Genomic DNA, 21,648 nt, shown 5'->3' on the forward strand with positions numbered 1-21,648 from the left:
AGTTCACCAGAGAAGAACGGATGGGCGATTAGTGGTGCCTGTTCAATTTCATGACGGAGCGATGGTGGCCCAGGAGAATCAACGGTGTTCAATTCCAGGTCCTTGTCGGGGACAGTGTGCGGCTGTATAGCAGTGCGACCGACGAAAAGGCTTATTCAACTGGATGGTACGGATGACCTGTGCGCGTGTAAGAAAGGAGCGCTTTGTTCGAGCGGCTGTGGGCGCGTCGACTTGGAGTGAGTGAAGTGTGGTGGTCTAGAGCTGCTGCTGCAGGCGGCACAAAGAAGAGACAAGAGAAGCGCAGGACCTACCCGAATCAAAGACACGATGGGCACCGAGGAGGCCTGAGACAGCTTGAGCAGGCGGTGGCAGGGCGGAACAGGCCTTGGGGTGGCGGGCGTAGAGAGCGAGGCGGCAGCGCTCTGTCGAAGAGGCGAGAAGAGCACAGAAGGAGGGGAAGCAGCACGGCGCAGCGGCGTGCGGTGGTGAGGTCGAGACTGAGGCTCTTCGGGCGCTCGTGGGAGGGCGTGAGAGGAGTCGAGCGGGTGCAGTGCAGCTGGGAGGCCCGACGGGCTCGCAGCACCGCCGAAGCGTCCCTGACCCTGAGCAAGGGCAGGCTGGGCGCCGACTGGGGAGGGCACAGAGGGCGTTAGCGCGGCGGCGCGGCGTGCACGCACCCATGCTGGCCAGGGGCACTGCGTGTTTCGCCCAATCGACAGTCCGGCGGCCGGCGGCGCCCCTGTCGCTCTCCCTGGTCGGCCCACGAGCGGCCTGCCCAGCCGAAACACCAGCGGCCTGCGCGCCCACTGTGCGAGGCCAGCTGGCCATGGGCAACCACGCGCTGTGCCTCTGCGCAAGCAGCCAGACCACCCTCTCAGCCGGGCGCTCGCCATCCAGGCCACGGCAGAGGCAGTCGCACGCTCATCACGGCCGCCGCTGCGTGCCGATCGCCATCTCTGCGGCTTGTTTTGCGCGCCAGCCTCGTGAAACCGAACGCGCCAGTCAAGGCAGGGGTCGCGGGCTGCACGCGAGTCGCCTGCGCCCAGGACGGCCAAGCGGCCTTCGCCAGGTAGAGTGCGCACTGCGCAGCCTGCAAAACGGGGTCCTCTGGCGTGGTGTGAGGCCTGCGGGAGACCTTCTTAGCCGTCGACCGTCATTTCGTTGCATCGCGCTGAATCGCGATGCACGTCGTTGCCTCGCGTGTCCGCCGTCCATTGTCGTGCGCCTCGCCATCCAGCAGTCTCCTGTTGCCGCTGCGTGTCGCCGTCACAGCGCCCACCTGCTCGCCGCCTCCCATTCGCGCGTGTGGAGCCCGCATCATCTCGCTCGTGCGAACGCCTGGAACCGCGCGCTCGCGGCCTGCACACTGCACAGTGGTGGGCCGCGACGGCTGCTAACCTGCTCTTTCGGGACTGTGAAACGGCTGGGCCCGCTCCGCACTCCACCATCATTGGACCTCCGCCGAGGGAGCGCCTTACTAACAATACACCCACCTCTGCATTCGACGCCATTCTCAATGCACCTCGCTTCTGCCAATTTGGCAATATCCACCTCCCCATGCAGCACGCGTGCTGCCTCTTTGACAACACCCAAATCTTCTCTGTGCAGATCTGCACCTTCGCTGCTCTTGCAGCACCCGCATCCGTCGTGAGGCTGCCCATTTCATCTGCCCAGCGGACAGCGACCGGCACTCCGATGCGGACTTTGCAGTACTATCGAGCTCAGCCTGATGACATGCCAAACCTGGCATCGTGGCTCGTGGCCGTGGCCTCTCGATATTACCACAATCTATCCGACTCTACCCCACTGACTTCACACGTCGCAGTCGCCTAGTCTTCCTCGTCCGTTGGCACCCTCATCCCAGTCGTGCCTCTTTTTAGACTCGGGTGACTCCAGTCGCGTGGATGCCATATCTGTCGCTTGTCGCTACCGAAGAGCAAGAATAGCTTCGCTACTCGCTTGCATCGTGAATCTCTGCACATGGGTGACTTCCACTGCACGACGACCATGTTTCCTGGCCCGCACGTTCTCCATGCGAAACTTGTGCTCGGCGTTTCCTCGTTCTAGAACAGAACAACAGTGCGGACAATTTGTCGTTTCAGCCATCAATCATGCCGCGATGCTTCATGCCGCAAGGTTTCCCCACCACTACACCTGTCCCAGGCCACCCTTGCTGCTGCGCCAATGTAAAGATATTGAGGATAGGTCTCATGCACCGCTCTCGAGGATTGCGCTGCTTCCATCTTGCTTCATTGGGCAGCTTAACGGCTACCGTCGAAGACTGCAATTCTCTACGCAAAACCCCCGCGCCAATCGCATGAACCTGCTGAATCTCCCCGCGTCGGGCCAACTGCGAGGAGCAGCAGTCGTACGCAGGTGCGCACGCAATTCACTCTGCTCTATCACAGAACAGCCTGCACAGGGTGCCGTCAGCATGCCGGCAGATCTCAATGCGCAATATTTATCCACACGGCAACCCATTCAACTTTCCCCAGCATTACAAAATGATTCAAGTCATCCCAATAACAACAACGCACCATGACCTCATTCCTTATATCGATCACCCTCCCAAGATAGCCATTCAACTATTCCAGTATCACACGCTGTATTGGCGCGGCACAGTCCCGCACCCTTCTGGAGTACACATGCATCGTCTAGCCTGCCTACCAGGATCGTCCGCTCTTACCTTACGCTGCTGACGCGGAGTATTTCCAGATCTCGAGCATGCGGAGAAGCGGCGACGGGTCTCCCGTGGCGCGCGTTGCGCCTGACGGAGAGTACATGTAAGAAGCTTGCGGGATGCTGAGGTCCGTGGTCAGCCCTGTGGGCTTGGGGGACGGAGTGTGGCTGGGCTGGGGAGCATCGGACCGACTCTGCTGTACAACTGGTACTACACTGCCTTTTGGAATGGTATACTAACATCGCGCTCAACTGTGTAGAGGCGTGCCTTTCGCTTACACAGCCTCGATAGCCTCACCACCCTCTTCCCATCTACACCCCAATCCAATCCACATAGTGCTCACACCTCCGCCCCCCCGTCCCATGAAACCCCGACCGGTAATTCGACCTCATCCACGCTACCCTCGGAGTCGTTCATCCCAGCCCATCTCACTCCCGCCTTGCCCTTTTCTTTTGACGATCCACGTGCTTTCCCTGGCCCCAGCCAAAGGGCCCCCAAGGCAACAAATAGCAGCCACCCCGACGGTGATTGGGCCTGACCTCAGGAGCGGCACTCCGTGATGGGTTGATACTATCGCTACCATGTACTTACCCATTGCCCATTTTATCGCATACGACCAGGTGTGAATTGGCGGACCCCGCCCGGGGCTGCGAAGCGTATGGCTTGCAGATTTGACGTTTCCGTGTCGTGCGAGTTGCGTTTTCCGCTCGAGGGTAGGTGGTGCGTGGTTGTTTGACTGTGACTTCTCGCAGGCTCACGCACACTTGCACCAACGTACGCTGTCCAGGAGTCGCAAGACCACAACTTCGATAGTGTCCATCGCCAGGTACGCGACCAAAGGCGCGCATGGGGCAGTGTAATTCATGGAGCAAAGTTGCGCGCTAGCGACATGCTTGCGTCTCCGATACCACTCTCAATCAAGCAGGTCCCCTTGTATTCCTCGCAGCTCGCTTCGCTTTGCACCTAGCATAGCCTTCGCAGTATGTAGGATCCCCGAGATGGAGCTAAAGGCGCGCACGGTCGGTGTTGAACGTTACACGAGGTGTAAAACTGTGGTAGGTAGGGTCAGGAAGGTTTCAAGGCCGCTTACCTTCGGATGTGGACGAGGCTGGCCTGTTCAACGCGTAGGAGATTGGGATCTGAGGATCGTTTCTGTTGATTAGGTACCGAGTCTTGCTGTGGTGAGAGATGCAGGGTTTGATTGCTCCACGTATGGCGTATGGCGTATTCGGGTGTATCTATGGTGCCCCTGGGAGGTGTAGTCTTGAGTCCACTGGAACTGGGAGTATTTGAGGTTTGACTCACTTCCCGATCAAATGACCATGTCGGCACTTTCTATTGGTGAGCTTAGTGTTGGTGATTTTGCGGTGTTAGATGTTTTGGTGAGAACTTCTCTAGGATATCTAGCTATCCAGACTTTTCCATAGCCCAGGAGCTGTACTTTGGGAACTCTTCTAGAGACACGTTTTCAGAAGACATGTATGTATGAGAACTCAGACGCCAACGTCTTACGAGGTAAACTCAGACTCCCCGCTCGCCACCTTCAACGTCTGGCTAAAGTACTCTGTGATCGCCCCGCGATCGTTCGCAATGCTAATAAAATCAAACCCCCTCTCCGCACAATCTCTCGCATCCTTAGGAGTCGTACAATAGATACCTACCTTCTTCCCCTTCGCATGCGCAGCCTCCTTGATCCGGTCAATCGCCTCCTTCAACTCCACATGCATCTCCCCCAGTATCGGTCTCCCGATGTTATTCCCCAGATCAAAGGGCCCAATCAGCAAACAATCTACCCCCTCCACGGCCGCAATCTCGCTGACCTGCTCCAGCGCTTCTTTCGTCTCAATCTGCACGATCGTAATCAGCGCGGCGTTCGCGTGCTGCAGATACGTGGGTAGGTCATCATCGTTGAAGGTCTGCGTGCTGAAGGGGGAGCCGAAGCCGCGGGTACCCTGGGGCGGGAATTTCGCGGCGGACACGAGTTCCTGCGCGTCATAGACGGAGTAGATCAGGGGCACGACGATGCCGTGGGCCCCAGCGTCAAGGGCGCGCTTGATGTAGTGCGGTTCGTTGGCGGGGATGCGAACGAGGGGGGAGACGCGGGCGCTGGCGATAGCGTTGACGGCTTCGTGCATTTGGGAGTCTGGGTGGCTTAGGGTGGGATGCCGGGAGGGAAGGAGAGAGGGAAGGAGAGAGGGAAGGTACCGTCGATGTTGCCGTGCTCGCAGTCGACGCAGATCCAGTCCACGCCTGAGCGGGCTATTGCACGAGAATGGTTTGTGCCGGGGAGCATCTGGTAGAGACTCAATACTTGTATAATCATATGGATGTGGAGGTAACGTGATGCTCGTACCTGCCATGCTCCAAACGTTGGTCCTCCCTTTCGGAAGGCCTGGAATATCCTGCTTGCCTGCTGCAGTGGGTTCGCCATGTTGGCGGTGTTTGAGAAAGATCTATGATAAGCTACTGGCCTCGCGGAACGGATTGATATAAGAAAAGGGAGTCCACTTCGCAAGATTTGCGCCATTGTCATGTGTTCGGAGAGCTGTCCATGTACCCCTCGTTTAATGGTTCACGTTCGACGCTACCCCACACCTTACATCGCGCTATGTTACTTGTACACCGTGCATACACCCCTTCACGTTGACTCGACCTCATCCAGCAGCTTCTTCACCTGTGTCTCGTTGAAGCGATGCATAAGTTTTGCGGAGGAGGTAGATGTCTCGGATGCTTTATCGACGTGTATCTTGTCACTTAGTGTGCGTTCTAGTTCGATTGGCGTGCATATTTACCACCGGAGTATCAAACTCGTAAACATCCCTCCATTTCTCCTGACCAGGCCCCATCACGTTGATTTCCTCGTAGTCGAAGTTGCGCTCTTTGCGAACGTTCTGCACGGCTGTTTTCGCGGTGTCGCAGAGCGAGCAAGGGCTCCGCGTGAAGAAGGTGATGCGACTCTGCAGCAACCGCGACGAAGCTCGAAACATGTTTGTGAAGCAGAAACAGTCGACGATATGCACCGAGAGCATACACATGCAAGGTAGGAAGGGGAGCTCCCTCACCGCCTAGCATTAAGCTCCTTTTCTGCCGGCGCTAGGACCTATGACATACCGCTACTCGACGACTTCCAGAATATTCCAGACAACTGAAGCGCAACACACAGTCCACCCGATTGCGCTTCTGAAAAGCTTATTATTCGCTCGTTGCTCTTACCTGTCGGCGCAGCATTGTTTCCGAAACCAAATCGCAATCATGGCGAAGAAGTGCGTTCATAAGGGCTGCGGCAAGACGTACGAGAATGAGAGCGAAGAGTGCCTGTATCACCCCGGCCCGCCGGTCTTCCACGAGGGGCAGAAGGGTAAGCAGTTCCCAATTCCTCCAGCTACGCGCCTAGAAACCAGCCATAGGTCTTGTACAGTCTCCAATGCTGACACAACGCTTTTCTACCAGGCTGGAAATGCTGCAAACCCCGCGTTCTCACCTTCGACGAGTTCCTTACCATCCCACCCTGCACAACGGGCACCCACTCAGACGTAGACGAAACGCCCGCCCCCGAACCTACACAAGCGCCCGATGTCCCCTCAAACACGCAAGTCGACCTCGGCAGCCTCCAAGAATCTCTCCCCGCACCCGTACCCCGCGTACCCACCGCGCAGTCCGCACCACCACAGCCCGCTGCCTCGCCAAAACCGCCGGAGGAGTCAGAAGACGATGACCCCAGTTTAGAGGTCAAGCAGGGAATGACATGTAGACGGAAGGGCTGTGGACAGAAGTTCAAGGGCGGCAATCGCGAGGGAGAGACCTGCGTGCATCATCCTGGAGCGCCGATATTCCATGAGGGAAGCAAGGGCTGGAGCTGCTGCAAGAGGCGGGTGCTTGAGTTTGATCAATTCATGAACATTGAGGGGTGCAAGACCAAGAACAGGCATCTATTCGTAGGAACCGGAAAGAAGGGTGGAGAGGAGAAGGTCGAGAGCGTGAGGTATGTTATGATACATTGAGCACATTGTTGGTGGGCTACTATACTAACAGAATACAGGAGCGACTTCTACCAGACAGGCACCTCAGTCATCGCCTCGCTCTACCTTAAGAAGATCGACAAGGAGTCCGCAAAAGTAGTCTTCCACGCCGACCACGTCGACCTCGATCTATGCACATCGGACAGCAAGCGCTACGCAACAGAGTTTCCGCTCTTCGGCACTATCAAACCCGAAGATAGCAAACACAGGATCCTAGGTACGAAGCTGGAGTTGACGCTGGTTAAGGCAGATGGCGCGGCGTGGCCTGTCCTGCGCTCGGATGATAAGCTCACAGGCGAGATGATACAAGTTGGCAGGGCGGGTCGTGTATAGGATACCCGGACTGTACTAGGTGTCCTTCATGGTGTTGGGATGAGGATAGCGCATGGGGGTTTGATACGGCTGACGACGAAATCGACGATAACGAAGGCGATGATTCCATTTGTAAGTATGGCACTGGCAATCGCTATCATAAGGGCTTATGAGAGGTTGAGATGATAGCGGAGCATGCCTATGAGAACATGGGTAGATAGGGCCGGGCTACATTCAGTCACGGTATCCAACAAAACCAACGTACAAACGATGGCTTTGTACTTTCTCATGTTCTGATTGTCAGTGACCGACGCAAATGACTGGACTTGGATCTTTTGTCTTACTATCAGGCGGCAGCCATAGTTCATACAGCACAGTAGCTGACAATTGAACCCCGGAATTTGTGACTAAATTTTATTATATTTTTTTGGAAAAGATAATCTGATCTCAATTCTACGAGCGTATTGTGCAATAAGTTTCTACGGCATAAGGTACTCCAGAAATCTAGTGCTTTAATTTCGTGTCAGACCGTGTGCTGGTTCTTGTCTATCACTTGACGGGACACTTATATCAATAGTTCGTGAACAAGACCTGGATCTCTTTTGCATTGGATCTTGCGTCTCGCGGGAAGCTAATTCTTTGTCTTCAAGACGTGGCAGATATCAATTTGAGTCAGGACGAATTATTCAAGAGCACACCTGCTTGACAACTTACGAAGGTGCGAATGAGGCCCGAGTCTTGTGCCGGCGCAATGTGATATATGCGCATGGGTCGTGGTCATGTCATCTTGGGCATGCCTCGTTGATTTTGTATCGTACCTACGCCACGCATAGCCTCAGATTCCGCTCTCGGACTTGTCTGTCTCTTTGACGTGACTGGAGACGTCGCATCTCAATAAAGGCGAATTTCACATGTGCACGTATATCCAGAAAGCAGGGAATAAGAACATCTATAGCCTCTCTGCTTCTAGGCAAGCCCGCATTTTCATCTCGTGTCCACATGTATCATACCCAGCGTACTAACTCAGCGTCCATCTACCGCCCCGCCTTATCCGCAGCTTGTAATTCCGCTTCTACCTCAGCAATCACCACTTTCCTCACACCCTGCCAGCCATCCGACTTTTTCACATGGCTCACTCTTCTCGGCTTGTCCTCCAGACCTTTGAACTCCTCCGGCAGCACCTTCTCCACAAAGTACGCCTTGTCGTCCGGCAGCGCCTGCTCGACGGCGCTGCTGAACTTGGCAGGATGTGCGGTCGCGAGCGAGATGTGGTGCGTTGACGGCGGGCCCGAGACCTCTGCTGAGCGCAGCGCAGCCGCAACACCAATAGCCGTGTGCGGGTCAAGGACGTAGCCCTTAGATGAAGGCGCGGCGTAGGTCTGCTTGATGGACTCAATCGTCTCCTCGTCGCTGACACGATACGAAGAAAAGTCCTCCTGCGCGGCAGCCAGAATCTGTTTGTCGACAGAAAACCCGCCCTTCGCCTTGAGATCGTTGAGCCAGTTCTTCACGTGGTCACCGGCCTGCGCGCGGCGCTGCGACACTGCGTCCGCAGATGTGCTGTACACCTCGTACGCGAGGAACCAAAGTAGGCGTTCGAAGTTGGACGACACGAGGATGTCCATGGCGGGACTCAGCGTCTCCTTGACGCCGCTCTCGTGCGCCTTGACGCCGTCCTCGGCGAACCCGCCCTCGGCCGCCGCACCGTACACGGTGTGCTTCTCGTACCGACCGGACTCCCAGAAGCGGTGCAGGATGTCGTTCTCGTTAGTGGCTATGACCAGCTTCTCTGCCGGCAGGCCCATGCGCTTTGCGAAGTAGCCCGCGAGGATATCGCCGAAGTTACCCGTCGGGACGACGAAGCGGACCTTAGAGGCTGGGAGGAAGGACTGTTGCCGGATCAGGTTGAAGTAGGAATAGAAGTAGTATGTAATCTGGGCAAGGATGCGCGCCCAGTTGATAGAATTGACGGCGGCCAGCTTGTGCGTTTTGTTCATCTCTGGGTCGGCGAAGAGTGCCTTGACGAAGTCCTGCGGGATTATTAGCTGCTGTCCGTAGGTTTGGATACATATGCTACTTGCCTGGCAGTCGTCGAACGTGCCGTCTACAGCCAGATTGTGCACGTTGGCATCCAGTACGGTCGTCATTTGTGCCTCCTGGATCGGGCTGACCTTGCCATGTGGGAACATGATGAAGACGGAGACATCCTTCTTCCCCCTCAGGCCATAGATGGCTGCAGATCCAGTGTCTCCGCTCGTTGCGCCAACGACAGTCAGGTGTTCTCTATCGCGTCCGCTCTTGTTCTCATTCCTCCGGACGAGGAAGTACTCGAAGAGATTGCCCAGGAATTGCAGCGCCACATCCTTAAACGCAAATGTAGGCCCGTGGAACAGCTCTAGCAGGTGTATGTTCTTGTCCTTGTCAAGAGTCACGGTCGGAGTAACGTCATTCGCGCGGAAGGTAGCGTAGCTGCGACGGATGATGTCTTTGAGGTCGGCGGCGGGGATCTCGGACGGCGAGATGTAGAGGGAGAAGATTTCGTATGCGAGGTCCTCGAAGGAGAGATTATGCCATTTGGTAGCCCAGTCGCTGGGAAGTACTGGGATCTCTTCTGGGATGAACAAGCCACCGTCAGCGGCGAGGCCCTTGAGTACGACTTCCTCGAAGGAGAACTGGCGGGTCAGTCTGGGCGTCCGTGAAACGATGTACGGGGGTATGGCTCACATCATAGGACCCTCCCCGGGTGCTCAGGTAGCGCTGGGACGCGGTATGTGAAGCCATAGCGTTGGGTAGTCCAGGTCAAAGAATCAATTGCAATGCGGAAAAGACGTGGAGCCTCACGAACACCAGTAACGTGAAGCGAGTTGTGGTTTACAAAGTGCAGTCCCCGTGGGGGTTCAAGGTCGGACCGCTATCGCAGCAGACTCACAAAATTTATTGGCGGACTCAGCAGCACTGAGCTTCCTTCCGAGCGCTGCTGTCAGCATAAGGACAGTGTCCCAGCATCATTGACAAGCAGCCAGACATGAAGCGGCTTCACAGAATCACCCTGGAGCATCCATCTCTACAGCACCGCATCCTCCACGTTGGTGCGGCCTGTGAAAGGTGACTGCCCCGCGGCTGCTCCTGCCTGCCCCGCCGGCCGTTCCTGCGTCTCTCGCCGGCGAAATCGGCCACCCTCGGCAGGCGCGCGGACCGCCAAGCGCAAAACTTCGCCGCGCTAAGTCACATGATGGGCTAAGCGAGGCGGCCCCTGCGCGCTCCCACGCTCTATAAAAACAGCGCTGCCCTCGGGCTCTCTTTTCTTCTTCATGTCGACGATACTTCATAGGTGAGCAAACCTGATCCAACTTCGCGCAACTCTTTTGCTAACCAAATCCACAGAATCATTTCTATAGTTTACGTGAGTGTAGCAACCAACAGCGACTGTTGTCCAAATACTAATCCCGACAAAAGGTCCTCTTCTGAGTTACTTCATTGTAGCCACAGATTCGCAACCCCGGCTGATGAGTATCAGCCTCGATGTCCCGGAGTGAGGCCTTATTACGTGTGCTTCGGCGTGCGTGGCGATGATCTTCAGCCAACTGGATGTCGGGCTTCGGCCGGTCTGGAAGGCAGGACGTTGAGTGCAATCTGACGGGTTTTCATTTTTCATTGAATGTTTCGGCGCTGCCGGACTTTTGAAGAAGAATTTGTGAGCGACCGTGGGATGTGGGAACAATGGGCGCTGGACAAAGCCGCACTTGCAATGGTATCCACGTTCCACTGCGCTGTGCCCGATAGTAATACGCATTGGGAATTTTTTTTCGCGATTGTAGCATTGGACTTGAAAAATTCTGCGTTAACTTGGGACGCGTATATATCTTCCCAGCTCAACACCACCCATATTTTTCGTTCCCGATCCAGTCGATAGACTCTGCCACAGGCCCGTCATGCTGCGGATACCACTTCAAGCTTGCTATGCTCTCCATGTCTCGGTCAATCAACTTCGCGTTGGGATCCAGCCTGCGCGCTGCGGCCAAAGTCGCAGACGACGGGTTCCAGGCTTCAACGTGCTCCATCTTCCATTCCTCCGCCTGCTGTTGTGCCGCGTAGAAAAGCGCTGCGATCGCCGCGTCGTGGGAATGGTCGTTTGATGCTTCCTCGACGTGCTTTGTACCGCTGCCTTCCCAGCTTGAACGACCCTGGTCTTCTACCACAAATCGCAATATGTGCAGCGTGTTGTCCTTCGCCTGTGTAGCATCTGGGTTGTACCACATGCGCGTCCAGTAACACCACACCCGCTTGCCTTTCTCGGTACCTACGATGGCGCCCTTCACCCTTGGTGCATTTCCATGCAGCTCGCCGCCGACGAATTCTTCACGTGCATGGTGCCATCTGATATTTGCGATATTGGGAACAAGTGCTACAGCGGCGTGGCTGCCTTTCGGTCGTTCTTGCAGGCTTTTGCGGATGAGCTCTTCATCAATCTTGCACAGCTCTGCCAGGTCTTCTGCATATAGCGGCCGCGCAGCTGGGAGACTACCCGGATCTTTGACCTTCGACGTTTCGCCAGGCAGAGAGACATGAGACGATCTGAAAGCTTCCCAGCCAAAGTCGGAGTAGAATTTCTGTGCTAGTCAGTCTACGCCGACGCCAGCGCAAAATTGGAGCGCAAGCTCCACTCACCTTTCCAATGTCAGAGAAGAGCACCGAGAACATGCAGTCTGTTTTCTCGTCTGTCTGGTAGGTCCTTAGGGCCTCGCCCAGCTCCTGCATCATCCGCTGAGCGTACTTCCTGCCTCGCAGATGTGGCGCGCAGAAGACACTTCCGATCCCATGACATATCGTTTCTTTCAATTCCCCATCCTGCCAGACCAGCGCCTTCTTGCGATATGTTTCGCAGCTTGCGAGCGGTAGGCGTGCCGATGACGTAGGGTCTAAAGGATTGCGATTTGCGGTCTTATCGATCAGTATCCAGTAAGAGATGCCTCCATCTTTCGTCTGGTCCTGCTGTGAGAGAACGTCCTCTCGGCGAAGGTACGCTTCTTGAGAAAGGGCACCGCGCCATTCCGCACCATTGAGGTTGAATTGGATGAGCTTCTCTTCCAGGGTTGGATGAACGAGCGCGAGGTCTGGGGAGGAGCCGTGAGGCAGTTGGACAAGGGAGCCCATCGTGTAGTGACGAGCGTTCACGTTGTGATGTTATAACTCTTGATATGACTTTTTCAAATGTTTGTGGGTTGCGCCCAGTTTGAATAGAAAGATAATGGATGCGAAACGTTGATTGCGCTTCGCCCACGTATGCCACTTCCCCAGGTTTGTGGAGTGTGTGGACCCTTGCTCCAGATGTATCTTATATACTGACAAAGACGTTGCTTAGGGCGCGTCTACTCCGTCTACTCCGACGAAGGCCGCAGGAAACCGCCGCGTCTCACTAGGGCAGACTGGTCATGCGGAGACTCCCGAAGGTCGTGGAAGCTGGTTCGCAGATGCTTCGAAGACTATTACATAAAGAGCGGAATGAGGAACTCGTGGCCAAGGCTGTGGCCGTGAATAAGCTTGTTCTTCCCTCCCGCAGCCGTGGCACCGCGTTCATCTGCGTTCATCATCGCTTCTTGCGGCCTGTGCGGCGGCCCGCCAATGATGCAGGCCATGATTGGTATAACTGCATCTTCGAACGAGTTGCAAAGTGAACGGTCCATCATCACTGCCTCTGGCGGTAGCGACCAGAATGCTGTGGCACATGCACGTAACAGCCGCCGTGCCTCGTGTCTGCACCCCGCCAACGTCGACTGAGACAGCGACAGCTCGCTGCGTCCATGCGCATCCGCATCGCCGCCTGCACAGTGTCCTGCACGGTACAGCACAGCCATTGTTTCGCCAGCGAGGTTTCAATTCGTGCTTCTGTCTTTCATCTTCCCGCCTGATTGCCTTTGCTGAGGCCGCCTCGACGAGGCTGCAGCGGTAACTGCGAGTTCACTCGCGCTGCAGCTGCCGTGCTCCTTCACTTTCATTTCTTTCATTACTGTCGGTTCCTTTGCCAGTTCAATATAAATCATGTCGCTGCGCCTTGATTGAAGCATCTGTTAGACCTAGACTTCCTAAAACAGACAGCAATCGGCACCCTGAAACCCCAACCCACGCAAGACGCGACTGCACGGGTACCTGCCCTACATCACACATCCTACAGACTTTACAGGTTGATTCATGAATGCCGGGCCTGAGCAACGTCAGGTCATTGACCTAGTCTCTGACGACGAGGATGATTTATCCCGCTACGGGGACGACCGCAGTTATGAAGTCGATGCCCTTCCAGAATTTGAACTGGGTGGACCCGAGACCGAAGAGGACTGGGAGGAGCGCAATTGGGGTGGCTTGGGCGTGGAAGGCGCTGCTCGACTGGGCCCTCTTGAACAAGATTATGAACGGGACTTCATTGACTTCGGGCCCAACGACTTCGATCAACCTGATCTCGCACCCGCAGTGAACAACCATCGACTCGCTAACGCCGCACCAAACAACCTCATGAATGTCGAAGCCGACATTGCAGAGAGTGAACTGGTCACCGTTGCGGTCTGCTTGCAGATGGTACTTGACATTCTGCCCGACATCTCCGTCGACCATGTGCTCGCCCTGATCGCAGACCAAACACAAGACAATACGCGAACATCGGAGGCTTGCCAGCGCATCGTCACTCAACTTCTTGACGGTGAAGCGTACCCGAAAGAAGAGGAAGAAGCCAGCCGAAAGAGGAAGCGCCAGCGCAGCTTCAGTGAGTTTGAAGAGGATGATGGCGAAGGCCGACCACACAGCTACATGAACGATGTGTAAGTCATCCTACATTTCTATATCCGCACAGTGGAGGACAGCTGGCTGGTATTGCCATTGTGGTTCCATGAATAGCAATCACATCTAGACCGAGATTGTCGCTTGACACGTCGAAATCCCCACCAAGAGACCGATGTAATACTCTTCCAGCAAATCTATCTCCAAGACCACTTACTGCGGAACAAATACTCATATAGTAAGTTTCTGTGGACACGACGGCTAACTATCCCAGGGCTGAATTACTGAAAGACGAATTCGTCTACGTTCCAGTGAGACACATCAACCTCGTCATCAAGCAGCAAAAGACACTTTACAAAGCCTACGGCGTCATCGACCAACAACTGCGCGAATACGATCAGTACGATCGCAACAAGGAACCCTTCAGAAAGGTTCACAGCGCGCGGACCAAGCGAAACATCGAAGCGTCGCTAATCCAACGTGGGAGCCAAGTACCCAAAGAACTACAAGCCGCTAAAAAGAAGAGTGACGAAGCTGCTGTCAAGCGCCGCAAAGCCGAAGACGCCTTACGAGAAGAAGAGAACAATATAAGAGAAGCTGTTCTAGCTGGAGAAATGACCGAGTGCCAGTGTTGCTTCGACGAATTTCCTCTCAACCGCATGGTAGGCTGTGGCGGAGCAACTATGCACTTCCTATGTCGAGAATGCGTCAAGAACTACGTTGAGAGTGAAATTGGCAGCTCGCGATGCCGGCCGATCTGCTTCGCAGATTCGAAGTGTGGTGGCAATTTCACACGCCAGCAACTCCAAGATTGCCTTACCGACACTACCTTCGATCGGCTCGAACACATGCAGCAAATGCAAGACTTGGAGGGTGCTGGGCTGGATCTCGATGAATGTCCTTTCTGTGATTTCAAACAAATCTGTCCATCCGTGGATGAAGACAAAGAGTTTCGCTGCTTGAATCCAAAATGTCGGAAAACGAGCTGCCGCCTTTGCCAAAAGGAGACGCACATCCCGTTGACTTGCGAGGAAGTCAAGAAGAACGAAAAACTCACAGTCAGACATGACGTGGAGGAAGCTATGTCGGCAGCTCTGATACGCAACTGCAACAAGTGCAAAAAGCCTTTCATCAAGCAGGATGGGTGCAACAAAATGTTGTGCCCGCAATGTGGCAATTCACAATGGTAAGCACTCCAAGTCCATATGAGCGGATCCAGTTAAGGGAAGCTGATCTCCTATCAGCTATGTTTGCTCCAAAGACATCAAGGATTACAATCACTTCAGTGATCACAACGTGGGGCGGGGAGGATGCCAACTGCATGATAATGTCGAAGACCGTCATGAACAGGAGGTCAAGAAGGCTGCCGATGAAGCCCTGGCCAAAGCTAAAGCCGAAAATCCTGAACTATCAGAAGTAAGTGTCCTTGCTCGATGGTTTGCCGTTGATAGCAATACAAGCAGTCTTTCTTTCCTCTTGCAACAGACGGTATGGAGTTTTTTTAGAATTTTGCTGACCTCACTTGCAGGCCGATCTCATGATACAAGTCTCAGACCGTGTCAAGCAGTCCGAGCAACAACGGCTTGGTCGCGCACAGGAAGCCGTTCGAGCATTCCCATATCACATGGTTGGCGGTGCACTGATAAATAGAGCACCTCTAGCTGCACCGGCTCCAGCAGCAGCAGCCGCAGCACATCCACAGTATGTACTAGCACCACCTCTTCGGGCCCTTGCAGCCGCTCCGCACCAGCAACGGCTAGCACAAGAACAAGCTCTTGCTGCACGGAACGCAAACCTTGTACCTCCACCCCTTCAACGGCTTCCTGCACGTCTTGGCCAGCCGGCGCGAGTGGGCATGGCGCCATTGCAAGCTTTACAAGAACCCTACCCGCAACAGCTTCCAGCGCATCCTGGCCAGCCGGAGCGAGTGGGTGTGGCGTTGCAGCCTTTGCAAGCACTGCAACTGCAACAGCAGTATGTTGCTCGTCATTTCTTTGCACAACAGAATAATTTTTTTTTTTTGATCGGAACCAATACCAGAACCAGAACCTTCCTGACCATAATCAGCATCAACAGAAACGTCGGCTACGGCCTCCTGGACGCCCCAATACGCCTTTTCCAAGGCCTCGTTCCGAGGCAGCAAGTACAGCCAGCACCGCAACCGCAACCGCAACCGCAACCGCAAAACCCGCCACATCCGGTCCTACACAAGGGCTGGGACGGCGTAGGTACAGGATCATAAGATCTCTAGACCCTGAAGATTGTCCTGAGGACGTTAGGCGTCAGTTCGGCGAGGTGATTGTCCCTGATGGACAGGCGCGTGGACATCAGCAGCCGCCTGCCGCGCAGGGGAACTTTTAGGGATAGAGATGAGCGGATCACGAGTTCACTTGGGATGACGCAATTATTTGGGGCTTCGGGTTCAATAGCCAGGCATTTTATCTGCATGTCAGCATGGCATTTCAGAGTCACTATCACAAGGCTATTTCGATCTTTTTTTTAGTGCCCTGAGTGGTACGGATTTGGAGTATGTAATGTTTGGCTGTGATGATACCATTGCTCGTTCAACTCTGTCAACGTGGCCGCAGCTTGACTCCTATCTTCCGAAGGGTTACCCAATCAAAAATGTATCAGATACTTGGGGCACTTTGTCAAGCCGCGACGAAGTGCTGTACATGGACTCAGCTGGGTGGCAAATCAAAGATCTATCAGCGGTGCCACTACTGCGCCTGTCTCACTGCGTGGATCCACGGTAGGACTCACGAACGCAGAGTCAAGAGTAAGCCTCTGTGACATCGCTCAATGTGACATACATTCCGTAGGCTCTAGACAGATCATGTCATTGTCCATGGTGTTATGGCATTCGATACCTTTCACTTTGCCCGGCCATTCATCCTGCTGAACTATCAATGCTGCTCATCTCCGGCCACTGCGTTTCGAACTTTGCCTTGCCCTCCTCGATCCATGTTTCGAATCGGAACACGCCAGCCTCTACAGTCCTGATTGGTGTGACCTTTGCACCACCCAGATCGCCACCTTCTGATGGGCCATGGTTCTCGTCGTCGTTCAAGACAGCGCCCTTCCTTCCCGTCTTCTGTAAACTAGGCTGACTAGGGACCCACTTCTGCGGATGCCCTATCGGGGGGTCCACATCGGCTTCGTCTTTGAGCTCCATGCTGATATTGAAGGAGCAATCCGGCGGCAGCGGCTCGAGCTGAGATGCGCGTGTGGTCAGGGTGATGAAAGCAGCGCGGAACTGCTCGGACAGATTGACATCGACCTCTGCATCGAGCCCCTTGGGTTTCTGCTTCCCCTTGCCCTTGCCCTTATGCCCAGCGGTTTCTGCCTCTGTCGCAGCTTCCTCAGCGGCGCGTCTCTCTGCCTCGCTTTTCTCCCACTCAATGTCCATGAAGCGCTCTTCGCGTGTTACTACTGGGAATGCGCTTACATCGAGCATGTACCGCTCGAGTATCTTCACACTCCCACTGCCTTCATCGTAGCCCGGATGGAACACCACAACGGCGATGCGCGCGATGGTGCCCTTGAGGAGTTCCTCGCGCACGGCGGCGACGGCGTCTTGGATCCATCGGCAGACATCTGGGTGCCGCGACTGGAAAATGGGCGTGTTATGGAAGCGGACTTGAAGGAAGGACGCGAGCGGGTAGAGGTGTCGCAGGTAGAGGAGCGTGTGCACGTAGGCGGTGAGGAAATCGGTGAAGGCGGCGAGGGTGGTGAGGTAGGTTGTTGGCATTGCGGCGGCGTAGCGTTCCGCTCTTTGCGCGTTGATCTTGGGTGGTGCCTGACGTCGCAGGCTCGAGGCTGTTGGAAGGCGGCTACGGCGACAGGGAAGCGCGCGGAGTGGCAGTAGCCTTTTGTGCGCAAGGAAGGCCCCTCATGCTTCTGGTCGGCGATGCGGACGTGGGTTGCAGAAGGGCGAGGTCTGGTAGAGCACTGAGCTCTCACAGCCGTCAACGCGTTCAAATTATCTGATTGGTAGCGCACCCGTCACATCACACCAGCAAAATACATTTACACATACTTCTTCTCGCCCGTCGCGCTCGCGTCTCTTACGCGCCAAATCGAGCCCAGCTACGTATCCTATAACGAGCATCCGCGGCCTCTCCCGTTAACCCACGACACCGCCTGCCGCGACATTTCTACACCCCCACTTCGCGCTGGTTCGTCGGCAGTGCCCCTCACCTCCGCATCTTCCTCCCAACATCGAACAAACGCGTCGAGCTATTTTTCTCGCCGACGCATTCCTCCTTGCCTTGGAACGCCAACGCTAGACACGCCCCCTAGCTTCCCTGCCACGCGCCTCGCACCATGGAGGACCAATTAGTGCAGCTGCTGTCGGCAACACAAACGGCCCAGGAAGGCCCCCGCAAACAGGCCGAGCAGCAGCTGCAGAGCCTCTACACACACCAGGACTTCCCCATTGCCCTCGTCGAGATCGCCCGCCATGACCGTGTCCCGCTCAACATACGGCAGGCTGCCCTGCTGTACCTCAAGCAGGTCGTGCTTGCCGGCTGGAGCGACAGCCTCGAGGAGTTCAAGGGTACCTTCATCATCACCGACGACGTGAAGGCCAAGGTGCGACAGCTGCTGCTGGAGCTAGCGACCACAGACCAGCTCGATCGCAAGCTCAAGTCGGCGGCCAGCCTGGTCGTAAGCAAGATTGCGAGCTGCGATTTCCCGGAGCAGTGGCCGGACCTCCTCGCGACGCTGCTTAATCTTATCCCAACGGCCACGGACGGCCAGCTACACGGCGCGCTCAAGGTGCTGGACGAGCTGGTTGAGGACAGCTTCAACGAGACGCAGTTCTTCGGCGTGGCAAAGCAGCTCATCAAGGTCGTGCACGACATCGCCGTTAGCGATGCGCGAAAACCCACACTGCGCGCGTTGGCCTGCAGCGTCTTCCGAGGCACATTCGATATCCTGGAGATGGTGCTAGAGGACCACAAGGCCGAGATCAAGGGCTTTGCCGACGAGGTGCTGCAAGAATGGATACCCTTCTTCACCAATATTATGAAGTCGCGGCTGCCGGACCCACCTACAGAGCAAGAGGAGAATGAGGATGCGCCCAATGCAGAGTCATATCGCGGCTTGGTTGCCCTGAAGCTGCAAGTCGTAAAGGTAGGTTGCACCAGCATAACCTGTCAGTACGAGACTAATATATCAAGGTGCTGATGCGCATCCGATCTGTGTTCCCCGCCGTCCTCTCACCAGAGACCCCAGTTCTCTTCTCTGCTACTTGGGAAGAGCTCGTATCACTACAAAGGCCATATCACCAGATGTACATAATAGAGGAGCGCCAGAGCAGGCTCGAGGATACAGATGGACTGCCATACACACTAGACTTCCTCGTTTTGGAAGAGCTTGACTTCATGCAGGCATGTCTTCGAGCGCCGCCGGTCCGCGCCGAGCTCGAGAAGCAGCTTCAGCAGAGCACAGATACAACTAATACTTGGGTGTTCGAGGTTATGAAGCTCGCAGTGGCTTATGCACAAATCACTACGGAGGAAGAGGGCCTATGGAACTTCGACGTCAACATCTTTTTGTCCGAAGAGACGAGCGTTACCGCTAACTACACATCGCGGACGGCATGTGGCGACTTGGTCATCAAGCTCGGAGAATGGCTCACTCAACCGACCCTACAAGGCTTGCTCGCATATTCTCGAACGTTGTACTCATCGCAAGAAGGGTGGAAGGCAAAAGAAGCTGCGTTATACGTTCTCAGCCAGGTCCTCAGTGACTTCCAAGATGTGGACAAGACCATCAGTCCGGATGTTGCCACTGGCTTCATTGATTTCATCAACTATGCTATACAACAAGAGGATACATTCCTTCGGGCGCGTGGCTACCTCGTAGCTGGAAGCCTCGTTAGGACATCCGGAGACGCCTTGCTACAATACGCGCCCACATTTCTCGAAGCGTGCTTGAAAGCTATACCCACCGATGACTCTGACGTCGTTCAGGTCTCATGCATACGCTCTCTGCAATACTATCTGCAGGCTCTTCCACGGGAAACTACGCTCCCGCTGCAACAGAACATCATCTCCGCTATCTCAAACTATCTTCAAGCTCAAGATCTGCAGGAGCTTGCTGACAGCGACGATCTGATGGTAACTCTGGTGGAGACTCTCCGCGATGCGATACTTCTCGACACGCGGATATGTGTCACCGGCAGTGGACTGGATCTACTTTTTACTGTAGCCACTCACGGAGCTAACAACTTCCAATTGACTATCCTGGTCAACGAGACATTCGAGGATGTGACACAGGCAATTGCTAGCATGGGCGGAGATGCCTACGTCCAGCTTTGCAAGAAGGTGCTGCCCTCCCTCACGGGAGCGTTCGACGTGGCCAACTTCACTGAAGAGAACGCTTTGATGAACCTCGCCGCGGATCTGTTGGCTCTCCTTGCTGAATATGGTCCTGAACCACTCCCCGCAGGCTTCGTACAAACCACCATGCCGAAACTCGCCCGTTTACTGCTTCACTCGGAAGACGAAGAGCTGCTCAAGTCTGCCACCACTGCTGTGAAGAATATCATCGCACACGACCATCAGCAATTGTTTGAGTGGCGAAATGAAGAAAGCAAAGCTGGTCTGGAGGTGGTGCTCCAGATCATCGCACGGTTACTGTCGCCGACGGTCAACGACAATGCCGCTGGAGAGGTCGGTGCTCTTGCTGCAGAGGTTGTTGAAAAAGCAGGTCATGAGAGATTGGGACCGTACCTACAGGAGCTTCTCCGAACCGTGGCTGCACGACTCGGGGCAGCGACACAAGCACAGTTCATCCAGAGCCTGACGCTCGTGTTTGCGCGACTCAGTTTGAACCACGCGTCCGAGGTCGTGGAATTCCTGGCGACACAGACTATTGATGGCCACAATGGCTTACAAGTTGTACTCGCGAAGTGGCTGGAGAACTCGATCAACTTCGCGGGATACGATGAGATCAGGCAAAAGTAAGTTCTCCTACAAGCGACTGGTTTCGGCGAAGCCAGCACAAGCATTCTGGAGTGGTCATTAAGTCGCCCTGCTAACATAATGCAGTGTCATCGCGCTTTCCAAACTATACGACCTCAAGGACCCTCGTCTGTCCGCAGTTCAAGTAAAAGGTGACCTCATCCCCAACGCGGACGGCCGCATCATGACCCGCAGCCGCGCCCGCCAAAGTAAGCCCACTCCATTTCACCCTACTCGTTGTCTTTGTCCAAAGAAGTTTTTCGCAAACCTTCGTGAATGGCAACGCAATCGTTGCCGTGATCGCTGGCCGCCCGCACCCTCTTTTGGTCTCTTATTCGATGCTCTTCTTCCTTTCTCAGCTGCTTTCGCCGAATCCATCATACAACCAGAATCAACAGACTTTCTGACCAACCCCTTCGCAGATCCCGACCAGTGGACCATCGTCCCAGCTACGCTCAAAATTCTCAAAGTTCTCATTGTAGAGCTACAATCCGCGTCAGGCACAGGCCTCGATCCACAATCCGTCGCCGACCTCGCGGACGAAGGCTCCAACGACGACGACTGGGAGGACGAACCAAATCCCTTTGTTGACCTCGGCAGTGGCTTTAGCAAGGAACAGCTGATGGCGTACGCTGCCGAAGACGGGCCCGGCACGGGCAGGCAGAAGGACGACGAGACGCAGGCTTTCTTGGTGGACTTCTTCAAGAGAGCGGCGACGACGCAAGGATTCGCGGATGAGTTCCAGGCGCTGACGGATGAGGAGCGTGTGAGGTTACAGGAGAGCGCTGCTTAGAGGCCGAGGTACGATAATTGGCCTGAAATCGTGGGAACGGGATGGACAGGTCAGTGGGTGTAGGAAGGGGAGCGCTGCTGGTTTGTTCTCAAAGGTTAGGTTAGT

General features: G+C 55.2%; 10 protein-coding genes across 10 annotated transcripts; 3 read left to right on the top strand and 7 right to left on the bottom strand.

The window, feature by feature from the left end:
• Positions 1 to 40: 40 nt before the first annotated feature.
• CC84DRAFT_1227275 (uncharacterized protein) lies at positions 41 to 1,933 on the bottom strand. Its single transcript, XM_018183607.1, has 2 exons — positions 1,280 to 1,933; positions 41 to 1,090 (listed from the first exon to the last, which is right to left on the bottom strand). The coding sequence occupies exons 1-2, from the start codon at positions 1,659 to 1,661 to the stop codon at positions 156 to 158; spliced, it is 1,317 nt and encodes a 438-aa protein (XP_018043058.1). The 5' UTR covers positions 1,662 to 1,933; the 3' UTR covers positions 41 to 155.
• Positions 1,934 to 4,188: 2,255 nt separating this feature from the next.
• Positions 4,189 to 5,111, bottom strand: CC84DRAFT_1078892 (Phosphoenolpyruvate/pyruvate domain-containing protein; the record flags this gene model as incomplete). The annotated part of the gene is made up of 3 exons (XM_018173815.1): positions 4,189 to 4,823; positions 4,886 to 4,973; positions 5,034 to 5,111. The coding sequence occupies 3 exons, from the start codon at positions 5,109 to 5,111 to the stop codon at positions 4,189 to 4,191; spliced, it is 801 nt and encodes a 266-aa protein (XP_018043059.1).
• A 207-nt stretch (positions 5,112 to 5,318) lies between these two features.
• CC84DRAFT_1171373 (glutaredoxin domain protein) lies at positions 5,319 to 5,667 on the bottom strand (the record flags this gene model as incomplete). Its single annotated transcript, XM_018179908.1, has 2 exons — positions 5,319 to 5,426; positions 5,473 to 5,667. The coding sequence occupies 2 exons, from the start codon at positions 5,665 to 5,667 to the stop codon at positions 5,319 to 5,321; spliced, it is 303 nt and encodes a 100-aa protein (XP_018043060.1).
• A 163-nt stretch (positions 5,668 to 5,830) lies between these two features.
• On the top strand, positions 5,831 to 7,325 carry CC84DRAFT_1159965 (chord-domain-containing protein). Its single transcript, XM_018177371.1, has 3 exons — positions 5,831 to 6,038; positions 6,131 to 6,662; positions 6,720 to 7,325. Exons 1-3 carry the CDS (start codon positions 5,933 to 5,935, stop codon positions 7,030 to 7,032), a joined length of 951 nt encoding a protein of 316 aa, XP_018043061.1. The 5' UTR covers positions 5,831 to 5,932; the 3' UTR covers positions 7,033 to 7,325.
• A 546-nt stretch (positions 7,326 to 7,871) lies between these two features.
• On the bottom strand, positions 7,872 to 9,932 carry CC84DRAFT_1159967 (tryptophan synthase beta subunit-like PLP-dependent enzyme). Its single transcript, XM_018177372.1, has 3 exons — positions 9,736 to 9,932; positions 9,093 to 9,683; positions 7,872 to 9,041 (listed from the first exon to the last, which is right to left on the bottom strand). The coding sequence occupies exons 1-3, from the start codon at positions 9,790 to 9,792 to the stop codon at positions 8,046 to 8,048; spliced, it is 1,644 nt and encodes a 547-aa protein (XP_018043062.1). The 5' UTR covers positions 9,793 to 9,932; the 3' UTR covers positions 7,872 to 8,045.
• Positions 9,933 to 10,476: 544 nt separating this feature from the next.
• CC84DRAFT_1159970 (uncharacterized protein) lies at positions 10,477 to 12,536 on the bottom strand. Its single transcript, XM_018177373.1, has 2 exons — positions 11,680 to 12,536; positions 10,477 to 11,621 (listed from the first exon to the last, which is right to left on the bottom strand). Exons 1-2 carry the CDS (start codon positions 12,163 to 12,165, stop codon positions 10,884 to 10,886), a joined length of 1,224 nt encoding a protein of 407 aa, XP_018043063.1. The 5' UTR covers positions 12,166 to 12,536; the 3' UTR covers positions 10,477 to 10,883.
• On the bottom strand, positions 12,332 to 13,033 carry CC84DRAFT_155616 (uncharacterized protein). Its single transcript, XM_018185396.1, has one exon. It carries the CDS (start codon positions 12,864 to 12,866, stop codon positions 12,498 to 12,500), a length of 369 nt encoding a protein of 122 aa, XP_018043064.1. The 5' UTR covers positions 12,867 to 13,033; the 3' UTR covers positions 12,332 to 12,497.
• Positions 13,034 to 13,200: 167 nt separating this feature from the next.
• CC84DRAFT_1171377 (uncharacterized protein) lies at positions 13,201 to 15,539 on the top strand (the record flags this gene model as incomplete). Its single annotated transcript, XM_018179909.1, has 7 exons — positions 13,201 to 13,820; positions 13,853 to 13,869; positions 13,910 to 14,017; positions 14,071 to 14,965; positions 15,024 to 15,195; positions 15,308 to 15,484; positions 15,516 to 15,539. 7 exons carry the CDS (start codon positions 13,201 to 13,203, stop codon positions 15,537 to 15,539), a joined length of 2,013 nt encoding a protein of 670 aa, XP_018043065.1.
• Positions 15,540 to 16,339: 800 nt separating this feature from the next.
• On the bottom strand, positions 16,340 to 17,805 carry CC84DRAFT_1159973 (DNA-binding protein). The gene has a single exon (XM_018177374.1). It carries the CDS (start codon positions 17,528 to 17,530, stop codon positions 16,670 to 16,672), a length of 861 nt encoding a protein of 286 aa, XP_018043066.1. The 5' UTR covers positions 17,531 to 17,805; the 3' UTR covers positions 16,340 to 16,669.
• Positions 17,806 to 17,818: 13 nt separating this feature from the next.
• CC84DRAFT_155967 (ARM repeat-containing protein) lies at positions 17,819 to 21,633 on the top strand. Its single transcript, XM_018185397.1, has 3 exons — positions 17,819 to 18,915; positions 18,963 to 20,749; positions 20,838 to 21,633. The coding sequence occupies exons 1-3, from the start codon at positions 18,106 to 18,108 to the stop codon at positions 21,541 to 21,543; spliced, it is 3,303 nt and encodes a 1,100-aa protein (XP_018043067.1). The 5' UTR covers positions 17,819 to 18,105; the 3' UTR covers positions 21,544 to 21,633.
• Positions 21,634 to 21,648: the final 15 nt, after the last annotated feature.

Source organism: Paraphaeosphaeria sporulosa, assembly GCF_001642045.1.
Source record: "Paraphaeosphaeria sporulosa strain AP3s5-JAC2a unplaced genomic scaffold CC84scaffold_1, whole genome shotgun sequence".
In the NCBI taxonomy this organism is placed as follows: domain Eukaryota; kingdom Fungi; phylum Ascomycota; class Dothideomycetes; order Pleosporales; family Didymosphaeriaceae; genus Paraphaeosphaeria; species Paraphaeosphaeria sporulosa.